This window comes from Rosa rugosa, chromosome 3 (assembly GCF_958449725.1).
Source record: "Rosa rugosa chromosome 3, drRosRugo1.1, whole genome shotgun sequence".
Taxonomy (NCBI): Eukaryota; Viridiplantae; Streptophyta; class Magnoliopsida; order Rosales; family Rosaceae; genus Rosa; species Rosa rugosa.
Window position 1 is genome coordinate 19,591,623 of NC_084822.1, and position 23,015 is coordinate 19,614,637.

Genomic DNA, 23,015 nt, shown 5'->3' on the forward strand with positions numbered 1-23,015 from the left:
TGTAGCTGGTATATCACGATAATTTTGGACCCTCCCAAAAACAAAAATATTGGCGATATTTTGCCAATATTTTCAAAATTTTAGTCCTGATTTATGGTTGATCTCAAAACAAAAAAAAATCAAAATGTCCAAATTCTTAGACAATCCCGTCATGTTAATCTTGTACCTAGGCCTCCTCTTCATCTTTATCCATTTCTCAATCTGCAATTTTCTCATATATCAAGTCTTAAATGGTATGAATTGTTCTGGATGCCCTACAGTACGATTGTAATCGTATGAATCATTAATACAATTTCATCTTTACTTCAAAAAAAAAAAAAATGGTATGAATTACTTTTGTATTAGACCAAAAGAAAAAAAGAGTTAATTTGATTTAAGTCCAAAACTCACACCCCATATTGGATGTAGTCCGGATGAATTTTTTTATTAATCGCGGTCTTATGACTCACCTGCCACGTTGGATTTGTTTCATTTTCTATCTTGCTGATTCAACACCTAAATTTTCGATTCCTAACATACCCTTATTTAATATATTCTACAATAAACAGTAAAAATCAATAAATTAATTATAATTTTAAATTATTGCAATCTTGTTAATGTAAAATTAGCAAATTTAATATGTTGACTTTAATTAACATTATTAGATCCTTGATTGAATTCAAAAGAGGAATCTTTATATATTAAGACATTATTTTTCCTTGCTATTGCCTATTACATATTGTTTCCTTCTCCTTCTCCTTCTTCTTCTTCTTCTTCTTCTTTTCTACCGAATCATCTATTTTTTCCTCTCCTTCTTCCATACATTTCTTCTTTCCAACACATACTTCTGATTTTTTTTTGTTTATTTCTTTTTCTCTCATATATGTAGTTTTTGTATGGTTTCTCCATTCTTAATTCGTTTTTAGGTCTTACTAACGTGATTTCTTCAATTCGCAGCTACCTTTATCATAAACTTGGTATGAAGTTTTTGTTTATGTTTGATATAGAATCGATTATGGTGTTATAGGTAATATTTGCCACAGAATTTGATCAGACATTTTTATTCCACATTTACATGCCTCATTTATAGGTAAGATTTCACAAGTTTAAAAAATTTACAAGTTTTTCTATATCTCTATATCTAAGGATCTCTCATTATCTCTCACTTTCTCTTTCATACCTTTTATCTTTTAATTAGGTATAGGTTTTTATGTACATATTTGTACCTTTTGATTAGATTAGTAATATATTCTATGTTTCTTTTTCCTGCTTCGTATGTTTAGGTAGGTCAAATCTCTACTATACAACTTTAAATACCTAGAGGATCCTCTCCTAACCTCCTAATCTGCCTAACCTACCTAAGCTTTTAACTAGGTAGTGACACGTGGATATAACGAATCCAACGGTCCACACAAGCTTTCTTTTTCTATCTTTCTTGTCTCTCTGTTCGTCTCTTCCTTCACAGGCCTTTCTTCCCCCTCGATCTGTTCTTCTTATTTTGGGTTTTGTTTGATTTCGGTGATTTCTTGAATATGTAGAGTAGGGAATTTGACCACGTTGATTTCTGATATGGGTCTTGCAGATACTGGCAGTCAAAAAATAGAGAACCAGCAGAATCTATCAACCTGAATATAAAAGAGACAGAGTTCTTGCAGCAATAGAAGTGAAAACAACTCTGCAGAAATCAAGTTGGATATTTCAAGAACTCCTCCATTTATTAATAGTCCTCTATCATCGCATCAAACCCAATAATTATAAGCAGATCCTTCTTTCCTACATCTACTACTACAATGATAAGGCCTTCTGCAACTTTTTCATCAAAACCCATCATCAAGTCCAATGCTCTCAGAGGATTGACCAGATGGCCAAAGAAAAAAGCTTGAGCAACATGTCCTGTGGCATTGATGATCAGTCTGGGTATTGGCCATGGTTTGAACAACAACAATTCAATTGATGATCAACATTCAACCCCAATTCTGTGCCAACCAATTCCATCCCATCAATTGAATCCCAACCAATCCCAGAAAGAAATTTATTAACCACGAAAACGGCCCATAAAGATGAGTCAAGAACTTAATAAAGACCAACAAAAAAAAAAATTGAACCGAAGTGGAACTGGAGTTGAAGTAAAATGGATACTAAGTCCCTTTCAATCCTCCTCCAGATTGATGGAGTCCTTGAACTTTCCCTATAAAATTTGCTTCAATTCGGTCATCTGTGCAAGAACAGGAGAGAGAAAAAAACTTAATACAAATCAATCATAAGTCCCTTTCAATCCTCCTCCAGATTGATGGAGTCCTTGAACTTTCCCTATAAAATTTGCTTCAATTCGGTCATCTGTGCAAGAACAGATTTCTTCTCTTCATGGAGTTTCCCTAAAATTTTGCTAGTTACCTCTTTCATTTCTTGTATCTGTTCTCCACTTCTTCTTTCTGAACATGGGCAAAGACTTCGCCAATCTGGAACAGCACCACTTCCTCATCTGTGAGAATCAATTCATTCCATGCATCCTCCAAGTGATCATTTGATTCCTTTGCAACTTTGATCTCGTCCTCTAGCTCGTGAAGCCGGTTATTCAATCTCCCAAATTTGTTGATGTTCTGCTGGTCCTCCCATGTCACCTCCGTTTCGGATCCTCCACTTTGTTGGGTCTTCGATTCAATTCAAGAGGTTGAAGAAACACACAGGCTTGTGGAGGACTGTAGTTGATTAAGGTGAAGAAGGAGGGAGGGAGAGAGAGAGAGAGCAGGCAAAGTGGATGAGAAATTTCAGCCGTCAGATTAAGCTGCAAAAGATAGAAGGGGAAATGATCATTTACCCAATTTTAGCTTAAAAATTGCCCACTTACCCAAACACTCTAAGAGATTGCCCACTTACCCAAACACTCTAAGAGATTATTTCCCTAATACCCAATTAAGTATTTTTTAATTCATTTTTATTTATTTTTGGGACAATTTTGCCTCTCCTTTTTTGTCACTTAGAGAAATAAGTCATTGAAGACCTTGCTTAACTCCGGTGACTGGTGACCGGACTCCAGCGACCGATAACCGGAATCCGGCGACCGGTCACCGGAATCCGGAATCCGGCTACCGGACTGGCGACCGGTAACCATATTATTGCCCCCCAGTAACCATATTATTACACCCTAGTAATCATATTATTGCCCCCTAATACTCATATTATTGCCTCCAATAATCATATTATTGCCCTCCAGTGAATTGCATAAACTCCCAAAACCAAAATGAATCACTACATGAACAATTGATCAATTTATATGCATATTATTGCCCCCCAATACTCATATTATTGCCTCCCAATAATCATATTATTGCCCCCCAATAATCTTATTATTATCTTCCAATAATCGTTTTAGTGCCCACTAATGATCTTATTATTGCCCAACCAAATCATAATAAACAAAACAATAACTTCTAGCAACAACCCATATTGTCAAATGACCTCGTAATTTGACATTGTGTATATAACCACTTCCAACCAAAATGTTAAAATCGTATACTAATTTAATTATGATTTAAAAATTGGGTGAATCTCATATACAGCAAAACAATAACAAGGACGTCAGTCCCTTTTAAAAGTGAACGTAGCAGTAGGACTTACGCAACCTATCTTGAATACAACCACAAGGACCTATCAGAGCACAACGCGTAGACAACTCAACCAACTGAAGCAACGAAATCCTTGACTTGCGAAATGAGCTGGTTGGATTCCGGCACCCAGAAAATGCTCTGGGCACCCACTTCTTCTTCTCCTCCCATCTTTGACTTCGACGGTTGCAGATCTCCCTTCTCCGACTTCGATGAGTGAGGCCCGAGACCCGTAGCAGAAGCAGTGGAGGGAATTGCGAAGAGCAGCATAAGCAGAGCAGTGGTCTACACCAACCTGTTATCGGCCTCGCCGCCGACGATAGCCTCACCGACGTTCTGCATCTAGACTTAGTTAAACTCCAGTATCTCCGACCGGAGCTTCAGGCGTGATTCCTGAGTTCGACGTCGCACCGGAGGTGAAGAGAGAGCTTCAGCAGTGATCTGGAGTTCGAGGCCGCACCGCCGGTGGAGAGAGAGAGCTTCAGGCATGATCCGGAGTTCGACGCCGCACCGCCGCACTGGAGAGAGAGAGCTTCAGGCATGATCCGGAGTTCGACGCCGCACCACTGCACCGGAGAGAGAAAGCTCTAATCTGAAGTTTGATGCCGCACCGGAGGTGCGGATCGAGAGAGAGAGAGAGAGAGAAATCGGTGAGGGGGGGGAGGAGAGAGAAAATGGATCGAAGAGGGGGAGGGGGAGGGAGAGAGAGAGACTGAGAGGAGAGAGTGAAAATTTAATAATAGGGGCAAAATTGTCAAAAGATGTTAGATTGGGTAAGTGGGGTAAAAAACTCTTAGTGGAGTAAGTGGGCAATTTTTAAGCTGAAATTGGGTAAGTGGTCACGGCCCCAAATAACGACAATACAAGATAGGAGCCGTTGGATCTATTTTGGACACGTGGCGGTTTAGGATGAAAAGCTTAGGAAGGTTAGGAGAGAATTTAGCTTAGGAGAGGATCCTCTCCCATTATATAGATACAATTGAAGTAATAATGTTTAAATTTTTGTTCTAAAGTTTTTCATCCTGTAATATAGGTATATAAGTATTCGATACCTACGTCTTAGGTATATTGATTTCATAGGAATGCATTTAATCTTATATGTCTAAAAATTATTCATTGATGAATTCTAAATTTAGGAATTTGAATTTGAAATTTAAAATTGAGCTAAAATTGTGATTTAATTAGTGAATTTGGAATTATTTACCTTATTTGGTTCTAAGGGTAAAATGGACTATTAAAAAAAGCAAATGGACCGCAATTAACAAGAAAAGATGCGCGGACTACATCCAACTTTTATATAACAAAAAGGACTTGGATCGAAAAACCTCTTAAATATACTTATCTTCAATGTTTCTGTTTCAAAAAAAAAAAAATTTCTTTAACATATCTTTTTTTTTTTCTTTCAGCTATATTTCTATTTTTGTTGTTATATTTCAGTTTTATTTACTCCATATACATTATGAATGAAACTATCATCCTCAACTTCCCCACCCTCATCATCCAAGCAAATAACTTTCGAGCGAATGAATGAAGGAAAAAAAATTACAAGTGAATGAATTTTTATTTTATTTGAACAAGCGAATGAAAGAACAAAAAAAGTTTTGCAATTGAATGAGGATAAAAGTTACCCTCATTCATTTAATGGATAACTGTTTTCAGTCACTCAATTGCAAATTTTTGTTCATTCTTTCGTTCGCTCGTTCAAATAAAAAGAATGTCATTCACTTGTAAATATCTTTTTCCTTCATTCATTCGCACAAAAGTTTATTTACTTGAATGATGAGGGTGTGGAAGCTGAGGATGATAGAGTGGGTGTTGGTGACATCAAGTATATAGAGCTAAAGCTAAAGCAAGAGGTAACGGATATGCTTGATACTGTCAACTGCCGGTGTCAAGAAATTGAAGGTTTTTTCATCTCAGCAAGAGCCAAGGTGAGTTCCCCATAAACTCTGCGCATTACTGGTGGTTCCTCCGTCATAGATAATTTTAGGGTATTTGGAAGGGAATATGAGAAGGAGCAAGTGATTAAATGGTTATTCAAGAGTCAAAAAGAGGATGTTGGTGTGATTCCACTTGTCAGTATGTCTGGCATTGGCAAAACCACAGTAGCTCAATTTGTTTACAATGATCCATTAGTTGTTTCTAGGTTTGTACTAAGAATGTGGGCGCATGTGTCTAAAGATTATGATAAATATTGAAAATAATCAAGTTTGAGTATTTAAGAATCGGGGCCACACATGTGGCGGGTTCCTTTGTAACTTTGTTGGCCGGAGTAATGAAAAGTGTTCACGTTTCTTCTAAAAAAAAAGAAAGTTGATTTTTAACCTTATTTTCCACAATCATTAAAAAAAAAAAACATATGGTGAGTGAAAATGTCTTAATTATCCCTTAATGAATTCATAATCACTCTATTTTTAACATCTCATTTTTTTTTCTCTTTTCTTTCGGCTATATCTTTCTACTTCTATTGTTATATATGTCATTTTGATTTACTCTCTATACATTGCAAATAAAACTATCATCCTCAGCTTCCACACCCTCATCATTCAAGTAAATAAACTTTTGTGCGAATGAATGAAGGAAAAAGATATTTACAAGTGAATGACATTCTTTTTATTTGAACGTGAACAAAAATTTGCAATTGAATGACTGAAAACAGTTATCCACTAAATGAATGAGGGTAACTTTTATCCTTCATTCAATTGCGAAACTTTTTATATCAAACATAATTGATATAACACCATAACACCCTATGGCAAATATTACCTATAACACCATAATCGATTCTATATCAAACATAAACAAAAACTTCTTACCAAGTTTATGATAAAGGTAGCTGCGAATTGAAGAAATCACGTTAGTAAGACCTAAAAACGAATTAAGAAGGGAGAAACCATACAAAAACTACATATATGAGAGAAAAAGAAATAAACAAAAAAAAAAAAAATCAGAAATATGTGTTGGAAAGAAGAAATGTATGCATAACAAACATGCATTCCACCAAACTATCCTAATCCTAAAGGGTCAGCCAAATCATCAAATGACTCTATGTTCAGTGCTCGATATAGTATCTTACTACTAGCATATTCAAGGTAATAGTCACAATAACAGTTTTCAATGGAATATCTTTGACGCCGAATAAGTTCTTTGAACACTTCACAAGAACCGAACCAGTTAGGGCAACATTCTGGTGATGAAAGTATCACTCGGTACACTAGAAATCTCTTGACAAAGCATAACCAGTGAGTATGAACACTTGTATCGAATCTTTCTAGGTCTTGCATTAAGTCTTGCGGACTCAAGATTACCGCATGTCTTGTATGAATTATAGCAAACATACTTTTTCCACCTAAAAGTATGTCTGCATAAATAGGGTTATGCAGCTCATTCATCAAATGTCCTTCATACTTGGACACACAAGTCCCATCCTTCAAAGAATAAACTTGAAGACGTCCACCAGTATGAGGATCCACGAGTGTTGCTCTTATCAATTTATTCTTTATGACGTTCATGTCTATTGGTGCTTTCAATACTTGTAACTTGCGTAATTCGTCAACGGAGCCGCTTCCACTTCCAAAAACCTTATCTTGTTTAAAGAGCGCATTTTTAGGCACATCCCCAACTTCAATAACGTCATATTTATATAGATGAGGCATCGAACCACATATGTAGACTATGGATGGAAGATGTTTTTTATGGTCCATAGGATAGAACTGATGAAAATATGCAGTAGCAGTCGTGTCAACATCTTTTAGAGTAGGTATGCCTCCAATACGTATGAATTACTTCATTTGATCTCGGACAAACTCAACCATTTCCTTGCACCGCTTTCCATCTCCATAGAGCATTTGATGATTTGTACAAACTTATCTTCAATTTCGCTCTCTAAAATCTTATAAATCCTCTTGTTATTTGGGTCTTTTGCTATATGGTTTACAGTACACTGTGAATCCACTCCAACTAGTAGCTCAGTTAAAAGCTGAATCCACAAAATTGTGGTTCCATGCCACAAACCAATAATATACTCGTTGGACTACTGCAGTGGAAACTAATATTGAAAATTTTTCTCTTGTTCTCGTTCTTGAGATGACATTTTCTCAAACTCAGCTACCAAAACATCAGAGCCATCAAGACGAAGAAATGCTGTGAGAGAGGTCGAGGTCGGCAAGAGGGGAGTGAGATTATGAACCAACCATCCTCCTCAGCTTCCCACATTTATCATCCAAACAAATAAACTTTCGAACGAATGTTAGAAGGAAAAAGTATTTACAAGCGAATGACATTCTTTTTATTTGAACGAGCGAATGAAATAACAAAAAAAAAAAAAATTTGAATTGAATAAAGGATAAAAATTGCCCTCATTCATTCGGTGGTAAGTTTTTCAGTCATTCAATTGCAAATTTTTGTTCGTTTTTTAATGGTGGCTTCTGCAAGACCATTTTGGGTGTGAACATGGGGAACTAGATGTTCAACATCAATCCCAATAGAGATGCAATAATCATCAAAAGTTTTTTATGTAAACTTTCTAGTATTATCAAGACTTATTGATTTAATCGGATGATCCAGGTGGTGAGCCCGTAGACGAATGATCTGTGCTAAGAGTTTAGCATAAGTAGCGTTTCTAGTGGACAAAAGCACAACATGTCACCAACGAGTCGATGCGTCAACCAACACCATAAAATATCTAAATAGTTTGCAAGGTGGTTGAATAGGTCCACAAATATCCCCTTGGATTCTTTGTAAAAATGAAATAAGCTCCTTGGTATCCTTTGGCATGGATAGGATGGTTTGGATCCCAATTTGGCTAAGAAGCAGTCCTTGCAAAACTAGCCATGTGACTTAGAAGCAACCAATGAGAATTTTGGTTGGGCCGAGGTGACAGAAGTGGTTTTTGGAAGAAAAATGGGAGACAATGGCGCCACTATAGGCATCATCATTAAGGACGGCGACTGTCCTACATTGTCCGGGAATCAATTTTTGATTCGTACTTCGTTTCGCTCGAATGAAAGGATGTTTGTGTGAAGTCTTTAATAGACAAATCATCATATCACGACCAGGATGACCTAACATGTCGTGTCAAAGCCAATATGTGTCTGAATCCACGAGATCTTCTCTTACGACTTTATTGGATTCAATGGCTAGAATAGTGGTGACATAAAGTCCACTAGACAGACACATAAGTTTATTTAAGATGCGCATTTGTCCGCAACAATTTGAGGCGATGCAAAGGAACTTAGTTCCATTCTCACTAGCGTTTCTGCATGAGATCCGTTGGCGCAAATAACATAGAGTTGATATGAATGAACTCAAATTTTTATTAATATAGCCAACGAGTACATCAAAGTTTATGAATCATCAAAATCTAATCCAAATAACTAGCTGATGCAAACAATGGTCGTTACTTAACTTCTTTTGGTAGCTCCAAATTAGGCATGACCAGGGAAGAAAGAAGAGATGTTGGTGGAGCGATGCTCTCTTAAGTACCTCTAATCTCAACTACTTTCCTAGACATCACGCCTACTTTGGGTGAGCCTATTCAAAGAAAAGTTAAAACCAAAGGCATCTACTAAAACATATGGCAATTGCCTTATTACATCATCTCGGAAAAATGAAGACTTAAACAAAATCGGCGATCTATTGATCCTGGCCAGATTTGAAGTCTTCAACCCTGAACTCGAGGTCATCATCTTAATCTTCTAGTTTCACGTACATTGTGAGCTTCTCTTGCTTCACAATACACTTTGTAAGAGGTAACAATACTCTCAGAGGCTCTACAAATGTGCGCCCAATGACCGGATGGCTCCACATCTAGAAAACACAGCTCTATGCTCAAGCTCCCTTAATTGAGGCGCTTTAAAAACATGATTAGGACGGCTCTTAGGGTTGGTAGCGCCACCAACATGGCCGTGGGCATTGCCAATCTCTCTCTTCCCACGTTGACCTCCTCAGTTTCATGTCCACTTATTTTGGCAGTTACCTTCCAGAGCAGAGCGATTATATAGACCAGAACGTCCAGAAGTATCCCTATGTTTAAGGTTTCGCTTGCAGCGTCCTACCTTAAGGGCGCCATTATAATTGAACTCCGGAATAGCTTTTGTTCCCCCGAGTTTTGAATTATTGTTCTTCACAAGGATGTTGTCATGCTTTTCAGCAACGGACATAGCAGTGATAAGCTAATGAAACCTCGTGATCTGTTTAGCATTGTATTCAAGCCTATATTGCTTTGATTAACTAGCTAGGATTTCATTATCCTTGTTTTTCTTATTGGGAGGTTTTGGTTTTTGATCCCCCTCCTTTGTATTCTTTTTTCCTTTAATCTCATGGCGTGATGGAGAGGATTCCTCCTCTTCTAAAAAAAAAAAGCCTATATTGCTTTGATACCAATAGTGTAGAAACGGGAAAGGTTGAGAGGATTTTCTTAATTAAATCCTAATTTGTGAGCTCTACTCCACAGAATCCCAACATTGACTTGATGCGTAGAGCCTCTGAATTATATTCAAAAACAGTCTTGAAGTGCGAGAAGCGTAGATCATTCCACTTCACCTTCAAGTCCGGGAGCATGGTATCTTGAATATTGCCAAAAACGCTCTTCAAGCGCAACCCATAAAGCCCTAGGGTCTTTGACCGACATATATTCCCATTAGAGAGACTCCTCCATATGGTGCCTCATCAATATGAGCGCTTGGGCACTCTTGGTCGGAGTTGGTGAAACAACAGGTTTGAATCTGATGCTCCAATCGTTGGCAGAATTTCATTGGCAGTGAGGTGATTCTCGACGTCATTCACCCATCAGTGATATCCAACTCCATTTGAATTCAGTTTAGCGAAGTCGAGTTTTTGCATGTTTGCATTCGACATCCTAAAAAAGAAAGGAGCATGAATTAGTTTCGGAGTCTTAAATACTTCCACGACAACTAATATTTCCAAGAAATGTGGAGTAAATGGTCGTTAATTCTCAATGCTCATGAAACTCTTGTTCGTAGCTAGTACGAACCTCCACAGTTTGGCTCTTATCGAATCCCACGTTTTAAGAAAGGTGGGAGGTAGAAGAAGGGATTTTGGAAGTCCCCGAAGAAAAGAAGAAGAAATTGAAAGTACGGAAAGTAGCAACTTTAATCTTTAAACTTGGTGCTTTCTTGATGCTTGATTTTCTCCAAGGTGGTGAGCAAGGAGGATGGCAGTGTGAAGGGAGGTGATGGCGCAGCACAGGGGTGCAGACAAGGTTGTCCTAGGTGGTTTTAGTCCTTAACAGAAAGAAGAGGAGAAGTTTTTGGCTTTTTGATTTAGGGTTAGGGCTCATGCTGATAACGTGTTTAAGAATAAAGGATGCCAAGTAATTGTGTCTTTCATTGATAATAGGAGCCTCTATAAATAGAGGATACAAGTACAATTCTTTTGAGTATAAGAAATCCTATTCTAATTAAGACTACGAATCTAGAGTAATCTTCTCCTATTACAACAATGGAAAGTAATCCTAGTTTAGTAAGAGGCACAGATAAATCGAATATCCTTCAACAGATTTCATTGTGTCAGTTATTGGTATAACTAAAGATATTGAAACCTTAGGGTAACAAAGTTCTTCTGATTTGTGAAGGATTTAAATCATAAATGCAATTAGCATAGGTTTAATGTGTTTGTCCAATTCACGACATCAAGTGTTTAACTGATTGTTCAATAGTTTTATAACAATGGTTATTTCCAACTCCAAGTAATTGAAACTTAGCAATATGAACTCTTTGATTAGTGGAGCTGGCCGGCTAAGAACCCTGTTCAACATAGAGTTTATAAGCTGATCAACAAGTGGTGTGTGCATAAGACCTGTAAATTAGTGTTTGAGGTTAAGATGGCATAAGCGGCAATGTCCATGACATTGCTCTTCTAGGAGTCTCAAGGTACAACAGAGGGGACATATGGTGCTGAGATGTCCACGACATAGTGTCTGCAAGGGGGAAGGAGCTGTGCAAGGGTGTTGCATATTGTGCCCGCAAGCTGTTGAAGCTGTCTTGAGTGGATAACTGAGACCTTCAAGAATTCAACTCTTTTATCACTTAGGGGTTGAGACTAGTGGTAGTACTGTTCGTGAAGCTCTAAATATAATCCGTCTTTCTTGCTCTGGTAATATTTTTTTCCTTTTCAGATATGCTCACAGTTTTGCTAATATGAGTTTTCCTTACAACTTTCTTCAGTGATTAATCACAGAAGACCAAGATTTCTTAAATATATTGCTGCTGACACTAGTTCGAGATACCAAATTGGTGGTCCATTTGCACCTCTATGTGACAAAAACACCATGTCATCCCTAAATCCTCCCCCCAGGTTGTAAACTTGGTTAAATCTCTATGTAATTCTGGTTTTAACTGAACAGGGTATTGAATTATAGACACATTATATGATGGTTCTTGGATTTCAGGATCAATAAAGGTGCACAGAGGAATGGTTGGGTTGTCACCTGGGGTTTATTAATCATTATGAATTTATACATACAAAAGTAGTTCTACTACATTCGTAAAATCAACTCTTTCAACAATATTATCAACTTTAGTGCAAAGTACTGTCTGATTCTTCAGCCCAGTTGTTATTGATTTATGTTTGGGGTTGGGAACTTTTTAATAGGGAATCATTTGCCTCCGATCTGTTTAAACCTTAAAATGTAACTCAATAATATTTGACCAAAATTGTCTTGGCAAGTCTATCGATCTATTGACCTAGATATTTCAGTTCCACAAGCCATTATTGAATTTTTCCTTGGTATGCATGCAGGTACTTTTTCATTTCCTCCACATATATATTTAAACTGATTACTGGTCTATTCTTCTTCAAGTTCTTGAGCTGAGAATGGCAAGAGAAGGTCATGCAATCGATCAAGATTGATCTTGGGAAAAGTATTTGTGTGTGGCGTGGAGAAATCATAATAAATAATGAGGTTAGCAGGACAAACACCATCTTATGTTGCATGCACTGATACTGAGAGGTTAATAGGTGATGCCGCATTGAGAGACCCCACCAAATAAATCGATGCTGGGATCATGTTCCCACATCTGTGTCCATATATAAAATACATTGTCTTTCAATTGTTATTCAAATGTTCAATTATTAATTGTTCTACGGCTGCCATGTTTTCTTTCCCAAACCTTTTTACATCTTTAGCAATGTGTTATGCGGCTGTCAATGTTTAGCAATGTGTTTCATTGTGTGAAAATTTTATAGTTTGCAGAGCTTGACCTTTTGTACCTTTCAAATCAGCAAATTGATAGGCAGAGTTGCTAGGATTTTCTTTCTGGTGTGAGCAGTGCCTTAGTTCTGGATACCAGAAGATTTTTCCAGGGAAGGTCATATATGAAACCAAGTTTAAAATCCTACAATGGTTTCATTATCTGATAAAAACAAAGTGAGTTCCCATTATGGTCACTTTTAGTGGTTACTAATCAATAGTTTAATACTAGGTAACTTAAGAAAAGTCAGGCTAATAGTAGAACTACTGGTAATCACTTCATACATTTTCAGATTTTGTTTTGTTATACGGCATCCTCTTTGTGATCCATTTGATCATTTTTGTCATACGGAATGATTCTCAATATCCTTTTGGATCAAATAATTGAGACTCGATCCATTCTGAGTTCAGTGATTTGGACACCTAACTGAAAGATCATGAACTTTGTCTAGACTTATGTATTGTATTGTAGCCTTTTATGTGCCAATTATTTTTTCCTTATAAAACAGTTCTGTGAATACAGCCTTTCACTCGTCTAAATGGGAGGTTGTATGTAGACCTATAAGGGATTGGTATCAAGGTTACTATGCAGATCGATAATGGTCTATCAAATCAAGTTTAAGCAGAAGTATCAGAAGAATGAGTCAATTCTGAAATGTACCTACTCACTTGGTTGTTCAAACACTTGGAGGAGTATAGTCTTTGGGCTCCAGTGCCTTCTTCAAAAGGGTGTGTTATGGAGATTTAAAGATGAAGATGCATCATGGATCCAGAAGTGAAGGATTTTGGTGATGATATGGGATGGAATATTGGTCTCCTTCCCTCTCTTCTTGAAGAAGAGTTAGTAAGATTTATGAACAGATTGCATACTGAATTTGAAGGATGTGGTACTTTAGAATTATATGGGATTGGTTTGCAAATCATCAGTTCTCTGTGAAAACTGCAAATTATCCCTTCCATCTTGATTCTTGCTGGAAATTTTATTTGGAAGCTGCTTAAATGCCTATTCCTCCTAGACTCAAGACTTTCTCTTGGCCCTCGGGAGTCTGCTTAGGTGAGAAAAAATTACATTAGTGATCCACCTAAAACTCTAATCCATTTCCTCAGCAATTATCCCAGAGAAACCTGGATTTTGAATAGCATCATATGTCGTAGAAAAATTCGAAGAGTTATGCATTTGAACTGGGATGGCTGGTAGCTGCTAATGCTGATCGGTGCAATAGAAAATGTTATGGTCAATTAGTAGGGTGCACATTTGGAAGTGGAGTTGCAAGGGTATTTCTGAAAAAAAATAATAATAATAAAAATTCCAAATTCGCTTTAATCCTGACCATTATCATTGCCAATGATTCATTGGTGATGCTACTGAATGGTTCAAAGCTCAGCAAGTCACTTCTGACCAGAATGTCTTGTCCATTCTCACTCTCAAATAGTCTAAGCCTCAAGCTGCAAAATGTGTTGCTGGTGGTGGTGCTATTATTAACTGTGATTGGATTGGTGGATTCAAAACATGCATATATTTGGGTTGGTCAAGTCACTGAGAGTGAAGCTGTAGGATTTTTGCTGGCTATGAAAATGGATACTAATCTTCATATTTGCAGGCTAGCTGTTGAGTGTGGTTCTGAGATCCTGGTGAATAACTGAATATGATGAAGAAGGGTATTGATGACCTTCATCCTCCCAAAGCAATGATCAACAGCTATGTGCATTTCAAGTTCCTCAGTTTAAGATTGTTCATATCTTTACGAAGAATTTAATATGGTTGCTCACCCCCTCTATGCAGCCTTGAATCTGAGCTTGGAGTTAGGAGCAACCTATCCCACATATCATTCCTGCCATTCTTGATGATTTGAATTTTATAGCAGCCTCCTCCACAAGTCATTCCTACCTCTCTGGAGCCATATGATCAGATGATCTCTCCTCTTTCTCAATTTATTTTATCCCTTTTAGGCCTCATATAGATATGTTTTTAATTCCAAGACATGAATTTCTTTCTGAGCAAAGTATGAAGGTTCAGTGTGATGATTGACTTAATAAATGTATAGGTTTAATTTCTTTGCCATAATTGGCTGTTCTGTTCTTAGGTTTTGAGAAAATGGAAAAGTAATGCTTTGTGAAGAAATCGAGGGGCACTAGTCAAAAAGAGACCACTCAGAGTCAGATGTAATGCAGTCTGTCTTGATAACTAACGTAATAGTTTGAGAGTAGATTTTTACTGAGGCAGGGTGCACGCTTAGAAGTGGAGTAGTGAAAAATTGGTTTTGAAGCTCTTTGTGTAGAATTGCCTTTAATGGAACTTGTAATTGCTTACACAGCTAAGCAATCCTAATACAAGGATTTGGAGGCTTTTTATTCCCTTCTGTGTGGGAAATGACAGAAGGGAAATGGAAATGGTTAGAATATATTAACCATCAATGAGATGATACCAGACCTTTTGGAAAGTGGAATATTTGGGCAGTGAAACTTCTGCAAATGACTTGAACATTCCAAATAAAGAAACATGCATTGCCAACATTAGTTCCATTTTTTATTTTCATTCACTATCTGATTGTTTATCCTCCTATCTGCTCCAACTGTAAATAGTTCAGGGTACATATTTCTGCACCCTCATTTCCATTGCTAGCTGGTCCTGCTTCATCATTTGTTTTGTTTAATTTCTTATTTTTGTGCCGTCAAAAGAAGCCATTACACATAGTACACCAAACAAGCATTTTGAGGATGTGGTTCTAGGTTTTGGTACGACTGTTAGGAACGAGTTTGATGGTGACTTGAATGATGAAGACGAAGATGACACAGTTCTTGGTGGTGGCAGCGATGACATCGGTGTCGGCTAGTCAGAGCACCTCATTCTCTCCAAGTCCGGCTAAGCGAGGCCGAAACGATGAGTATTGTTTCTAATAGCCTGGGGGATTTGACGCAGCAAGAGAGGGTTCCGGTCAATTGGGGAAGAAGATTGGGTGCTCGGCCAAATCAAATTTTTTTTTTTTTTAAAGTAACGGGACAGAAGGAAAGAAAAAAAAGTTTTGAATGTCTATTGGAGGGCAATAGACGTTTATTGGGGGGCATTAGACTTTTTTAAATTGATATAATCAAAGACATTTTATTTGTTTAATTTTAGGAAGATTAGTTCTCATTCCGGCTACCGAAAGTTCTATTGAAGGGCAATAGACGTCTATTGGAGGGCAATAAAGGTTTATTTACCCTCTATTGAGGGGCAATAGACGTCTATTGCCCCCAATAGAGAGCAATAGACGTCCCCCAATAGACGTCTATTGCTCCCCATTGCCCTCCAATAGACGTCTATTGGAGGGCAATAAAGGTTTATTTACCCTCTATTGAGGGGCAATAGACGTCTATTGCCCCCAATAGAGAGCAATAGACGTCCCCCAATAGACGTCTATTGCTCCCCATTGCCCTCCAATAGACGTCTATTGGGGGGCAATGGGGAGCAATAAACGTCTATTGGGGGGCAATGGGGAGCAATAGACGTCTATTGAGGCAATAAACCTTTCCGGCAACCTATGAAATCTCTGACGACCTCTTTAGAGATCTCCGGCGAGGTTTTCAGAAAAATCCGGCGGGCGGCGGCCTGTGACCTGTGACGGGTGATCGGAATCCGGCGACCGGTAACCAGATTCCGGCAACCGGTGACGGGCTCTGGCAAAATCTCCTATGGTTTCTCTCTCTTCCATTTTCTCTCTCGAGAGATAAGTAACTAAGGTATGAGGGTATTAAAAAAAAAAAAAAAAAACTTAATGGGATATTAGGGAAGACTTCGTTAGAGTGTTTTGGGTAAGAGTTTGGGTAGGAGGGAATTAAAACTTAATGGGATAAGTGAGAAAAATTTATCTGATACGCTAAACCTAAACGCTAGCATGAACCCACAGTGGCCGCCGCCGCCGCCGCCGCAGCCTCCCTATGTGTTCCTCAGTTCCGGAGGTTACGCTATGGGCAATCTCTACACTGCTCTGGTTGAAGAGGGCATACCTACAATTCGAGATAATGAAACGCTGGAGTTGGGATCTGGGCTGAGCTCAGAAGAGAAGGAAAAAATGTTTGAGAAGACGCTGCTTCCACAACTCTGCACATCAATTGAAGAATCGAAGCTTGTGATTGTCATCATTTCAATAAATTATCTGAATTCGAGCTGGTGCTTGGAGCAGGTTGCCAAGGCTGTTGAATGCAACAAACTAATACTCCCTGTTTTCGATGATGTGGATCCAATTGAACTCCGACTTCAAGAGGGATCAGTTGCGGAAGCTTTCTTCAAGCACGAAGAAACCTTTAAAGACAACCCAGACAAGGTGCGAAAATGGAGAGAAGCTATAAATCGCGTACCCATATCGGTTGGAGTTGCGGAAGCTTTTTTCAACAACAAAGAAGCCTTTAAAGACAACCCAGATAAGGCGCGAAAATGGAGAGAAGCTATATATCAAGGACCCATATCGGTAGGATGGTCTTTACAGTCTAGGTGACTCTCTCTCTCTCTCTGAATTCGTCTGTGAGTTTGTTCCACATTTGCCCTAGTGTGAATTTGTGTTATCTTATATACTTAGCTTATTCATTTATTTATCTAACTGTAGGGATGAATCCCAAGCTATTGTTGGAACAGTTTTTGAAGAATTATATGGTTTTCCTGCACCTCCACTGGGATTATTATTTCTCTATTGCTCCCTCTTCCCAGAGGGTTACGAATTCAGGAAACATGAGTTGGTTCAATTGTGGATAGCTCAAGGTTTTGATATGAGAGAGCATCGCGGAGAGACAATGGAAGATGCTGGCATTAAGCATTTCAACACTTTGGAGAGTCAAGGCTTTTTTGTGCGCTCCGGAAGAGCTGATTTAAAAGTAGAATATGATGAGGTGATCACTGTGCCCTTTTATGTCACCCCCAGCTTCTTCTACAAAGTAAATCCTTCTAAGCTTTCACTTTTGGAAAACAATTGCTCCAGTGCTAAATATTGCAGAGTTGTGGATGGCAAGTTTGATGAAGCATCAGAATCAAGCACACAACATATGTCTTTGATTTATCAAGGCATTGATGAGATGGCTTTTGGTGTTATTCAGAAATTTAAGAATCTGCGCACCTTACTTCTTCTCGCTGGTTGTCAGTCTTCCATCAAATGTGTTCCTGCTGATTTTTTTTTGAGCTTAAAGTTTTTGAGTACACTGAATTTGAGTGGAACGCTCATTTCTAGATTGCCTGGTTCTATTGGAGATGTCAAGCCTTTACGATATATTGATCTCTCACGTACGCCTCTTTCCAGGTTGCCGGACTCTATCTGTTCTCTTGACCAGTTACAAACCTTGAAACTCAGAGGTTGTAATGACTTGTTTGATTTACCAGAAGACATGCACAAGCTAACTGCTCTACGACATCTCGATTTCAATATCGGTCAACAGTTGAGTGACATGCCTCCACACTTGGGAAGATTGAATCATATTCAAACCTTGTCAGTATTTCTTGTTGGTACTCGTGATGGGCACCGCATCCAAGAGCTGAAGAATTTAAATGATCTTACAGGATTGCTTTGCATTTTACAACTTGAAAATGTGTTGAGTATGAGAGATGCTAGGGAAGCAAATCTGGCTAGCAAAAAACACCTGCAGAGGTTGGATCTCGAATGGATTTCTCTATTTGCTGAAAATACAAAGCTGCAAGAGGACATCATTGATTCTCTTCGACCCCCTTCCACTCTCGAAGAATTAAATATATTATCTTATAGTGGGTCAAAACTTCCATCTTGGTTGAGCCATCGGTCATTTGCTGACCTTATTGTGATTACCCTCGACAATTGTGCATACTGTGAACTTTTTCCATCTCTTGGTCAGTTACCAGCGCTGAAGTTTCTTTCTGTTGTAAGGATGGATGCCGTCAAAGAAATTGATCAGACATTTTTCAGAAGTGCCCATGAACCAGTTGATCAAGCAATCCAAGCATTTCCAAAACTCGAGATACTAGAAGTTGACACCATGCCTAATTTGAAAGAGTGGAAGGAAGTAAAAGAAGGTGATTTGCCATCACTTCTTCAACTCAAAATGGAGTGCTGTCCACAACTAGTCACTCTTCCATCATTTTTACACCTCAAATCCTTGAAGTATTTAAAGCTGTTTAAATGCCCAAAGCTTGTGCTATCGGACCACAGTAAACTACCAACTTCACTAGAGTCTTTGTTAATAGGAGATAGCTGTGAACTGAAAAGTTGGTGCCGCAAGGAGGGAGATCAAGAATTGCAGCTGGAAAGATAACTCATGTGCCTATAATCTGGTTTGTTGGATTAAGATGTGAGTAATACTGACTCTGAAATTTTGAATGCTTTTCATTTACTAGGAAAAAGGTTCTCTTTTGCTTTCATATTAGAATTTTCTGCTTTCATATGTTTTTCCTTTTGAAATTTACTCAAAAAGGTTAGTTTTGCTAACCTTATCTTCAAAAGCTAGGCTCATTTTATCTGTTCATGCAGCCTAGCCTACTTTCAGTTTCGCTGTTGTAATGCTGATATAACTATTGGCCAGTGAAATGATGTTTACTTTTTACCCTTCTTTTCAATTAATAGAGATCTTTTCAAACAAATCAGCATTATTAGCTGTACTTTCTCAGCTTTTTTAAAATTTTCGTTGGATAACAATCAAAGCTCTTTGGTCTTATCTCTTCCGATTTATTTTTAGTATTGCAAATTGTAATTAGGTTCTGGAATTCCCTATGACTTAATGTCCCTATTTATATTCTCAATCTTGTTATTTAGTTTTTCTAATTTCAGTTTTCAATTCGAATGTTTCTTTCAGTGAACACGAAATGTGTATGTGAATTTGAGTTTGTTTCTCTTCAATTTTCTGGTTTGGAAACTAGATTTGTTGTGTAATTTTATTTTCTTCTTTAATGCTGGGTTGTTCTATGTGGATGGTTGTAACTTGTATTCTTATTTTATTAACGTTTTAGAAGTTGATTCAATCTCATTTAAACTTGTGTGTGCTTTTTCTCAATTGCATATTTGCATGTGTTATGTCTATGAATCTGGGAGTTATTGTTTGGATAATTGTATATCAATAACTTGAAGGAATTTGATGTTTCATTTGTTTGGATCGTTATTGTTCTATGTGGATCTTCTATTCTGATCTCAATTGGGCTTTGGAAGTTTCTGCTTCTTCTTTTTTCGGCCGAAAAAGAAGCTTTTGCTTTTCTAGCCAATAATTAGGGCTTTTAGAAGGGTATTCAAATTTATTTGAACTCATATATGCTTCTTCTTAATCACATATGCTATGTTCTTGGATCTGAAAGTTCTAGTTTATTTGACATTTTCTGATGTTCAATGCTGATTGTATTTGAACTGTTACATATTTCGTAACACTGTTAGTCCTTAGCTTTTGAACATTGTTCATTTGCCATTTCTGATGTTTGATTCTAATTTTGTTTATTTTTCATACTTTGATGTTCCATTCTTAGCAAAGATAAATATCTCAACCATTTTGAACAGAGGAATAGGAAACACAATTGGAATCAAATATCAGAAATGACAACATTCTAAAGTTGCCGAGGAACAGTGATGTCAACAATAACTTGCATATCCAAACACATGACACAAACAATTGATATGGAAATTGTAAGGTTTCAAATAAATTAGAATCAAGTTCCAAACCCTCCCAGAAAATATGTTGTTTTGTTTGTTTCCATGTCAAACCCATATAAGTCATCAGTCATGAATCTCAACTGCAGGAAAAGTGATCTTGTTCCCCAATGGATGCAAAACTATAAAATGTCGAACATGTGTGCAGAGTGGTTGCTTTGTTATTTTTGAGTTATGAAATACTCATTCGTTGCAACTTGACTGTATGACCTTTGAGGAAAATGCAACATTGATGAGTGTCCTTGGCAACATGTGAAGGAGTATTGTAACAAGGATATGTATGGACATGTATTGTAACAAGGATATGTATGGACATGTAAACAGATAATTATGATAGGTCTTGGTATGAAAAATCCCACTGCATCTTCTTGTTATCCTATCAGATTTACGTGCAAGTTTGAATATATAGATTGTTAGTGGTTATTTATGTGCAACATGGTATTTTATTCACTTATAGGTATTTTATTGTTGCAGCCATAACACTTTTGAAGAGAATGAAGGGATAAAAGCAGCAAAGAAGCATGGAACCAGGCGAAGCATTATGATATTTTTAGTTTTTTACGGAAAGTACTTTAATACATTGAGACAATTTACCATGAATGAATTGTTAGTAAGTATTCAAGTGCCTGGAATGATATTATGAGGAATGTTAACTATTTGTCAGTATTACAGTGGTATAAGACTTTCCTAGTTCAAAAATAAATAGTGGTGGTACAAGTTCCCTTGATTTGCTTTATTTTCTGAATAGTTGGTGGCATTTCTTTTTGTATTCGTCCAGCGATACAACCTTGGTAGGCTTTTGCTGGTATGTGATTATGTTTCTGAATGCATTTGTAGTCCTGTAACAGCCATTCATATATTTTAGGAAAAAGGGAGCAAGATTGCCCCTTAAGAAACAATTATTACTCGGTTGCTTTACCGTCTCCAAGTTCTCTCAATCTCTTTGTTTGTGGTCTTCTGTGGGTCACCAAATAAAATGAGAGGTTTGACTGATGGGGTTTTGATTGATTCTTTGAGCATAAAGGTAGAGTCGAAGGTTGGCGGACTCGGCCTTCTGAACCATCTTAAATTTGGGAATTGGAATTGGCGTCTTGTTATTGCTTCTCTTGCTTGGGGAGCATTTCAGAGATGTAGATGAATTGGAAAAATGCCCACAGCCACTTACAGGGCCCTTGTTGGTATGCTGTTTTCTGTTCTGTTGGTATATGCTGGTTTCCACCAATTTCGGCAAAATCATTGAAATTAGGCACTGCCTCCACCAAGCAGAAACTTATGTCTTCACCATTTGGGTATGGAACTAGGTAATAGACCAGCGAGATGCCATGGGTTTGCTCTTTTTTAACTTAAATTTATACGTAATATAGTAACAATCATAAGTTAAAATACATTAACTAAAGATGTCATGAATTTATATACAAAAGCTGGTGTTCTAACGGGACGTGCATGTAGACACATTTCAAAAATGTAAATTCTAAGCAGACTGCAGACAGAATACAATGTCTCACTCTCAGAGGCAACATGCTTGCTCTTCATTTGCTTCCCTGATATCATTCATGTTATCCCAAAGCTCAGATGAAGCTTCAGAGCTCTCATCCTCAGAATCTTCTTCTTCACTTGCTTCCATGATAGCATTCATGTTATCCTGAAGCTCATAAGAAGCTTCAGCCAGTGCCTCATCTTCAGTGCCCTCATCCTCAGAATGTCCTTCCGTGCTGGAACCTAAAATAGAATTTTCCATTGTAACCACCCAAAGCCTCAGCCTTGGGAGCTTCTTTAGGCTCTATTACAGTGGCAGCCACATTCACATCAGAATTCTTGCTTGCCGGGCTCTCAGTAGGAGTCGAACTCAGAGTCGATGAAATGGGCTCAACAGTTTTCACAGCACTCGAGGGTTCATTTATTTCTTGTGGGCAACGCAGATTGAACAGCAGTAACATTATCAGAATCTTTGGCAACTACCAAATCTTGTGCTCCTTCACAATGAGGTTCTACAGTAAGCAACCACAATGAGATTCAAAGAAACGGGAGTGCCAACAGTATTTTCATTTTTCATTTTTCATTTTACATTCGCTATCTGATTGTTTATCCTCCTATCTGCTGTAACTGTAAGAAGTTCAAGGTGCATATTTCTTCACCCTCATTTGCATTGCCCCTTGGTCCTGCTTCATCATTTGTTTTGTTCACATCTTGATCTGTGACTGACTGGGATTACTTCTTGTTTTCTGTGTTTGGTTGGTCATTAGAGCCCTTGAGGTTTCTTGTCTTTTGGCACTTTTGCTAAACCTTCTGATGGGGTTGGAGTTGAATACAGGAGATCATGTATTGATCTTAAATGTAGTATTGTAGGATGCAACAGTAGATTTGTTTCCTTGGTTCCATTGCTTAATGTCTTTATTCATTTCCTAATGTTATAAATCACTTCAACTTGACAAATTCAAAGATAAAAATTGATATATTTCGATTGCACTACAGCAATTCAATATCTTCAAATGATAGAGCACCTTTCTGTTACATTGTATTTTCAGTAGGTTGTCTAGTTATCAAACCACTAAGGCTGAATTTAAGAACATATGTCTATGAGATGGCGAAGGGGCT

The 23,015-nt window shown here is 37.7% G+C and overlaps 1 protein-coding gene and 1 pseudogene across 2 annotated transcripts; one reads left to right on the top strand and one right to left on the bottom strand.

Moving 5' to 3' along the window:
- Positions 1-2,250: 2,250 nt before the first annotated feature.
- LOC133737392 (probable prefoldin subunit 4) lies at positions 2,251-2,642 on the bottom strand (annotated as a pseudogene).
- Positions 2,643-16,643: 14,001 nt separating this feature from the next.
- Positions 16,644-21,358, top strand: LOC133738843 (putative disease resistance RPP13-like protein 1). Of its 2 annotated transcripts, none has more exons than XM_062166515.1 (3): positions 16,644-17,266; positions 17,379-19,080; positions 20,895-21,358. In XM_062166515.1, exons 1-2 carry the CDS (start codon positions 16,671-16,673, stop codon positions 19,042-19,044), a joined length of 2,262 nt encoding a protein of 753 aa, XP_062022499.1. In that variant the 5' UTR covers positions 16,644-16,670; the 3' UTR covers positions 19,045-19,080; positions 20,895-21,358. The 2 variants fall into 2 exon arrangements, with proteins under 2 accessions (XP_062022499.1, XP_062022500.1); XM_062166516.1 differs by lacking the exon at positions 20,895-21,358 and adding an exon at positions 20,240-20,865.
- Positions 21,359-23,015: the final 1,657 nt, after the last annotated feature.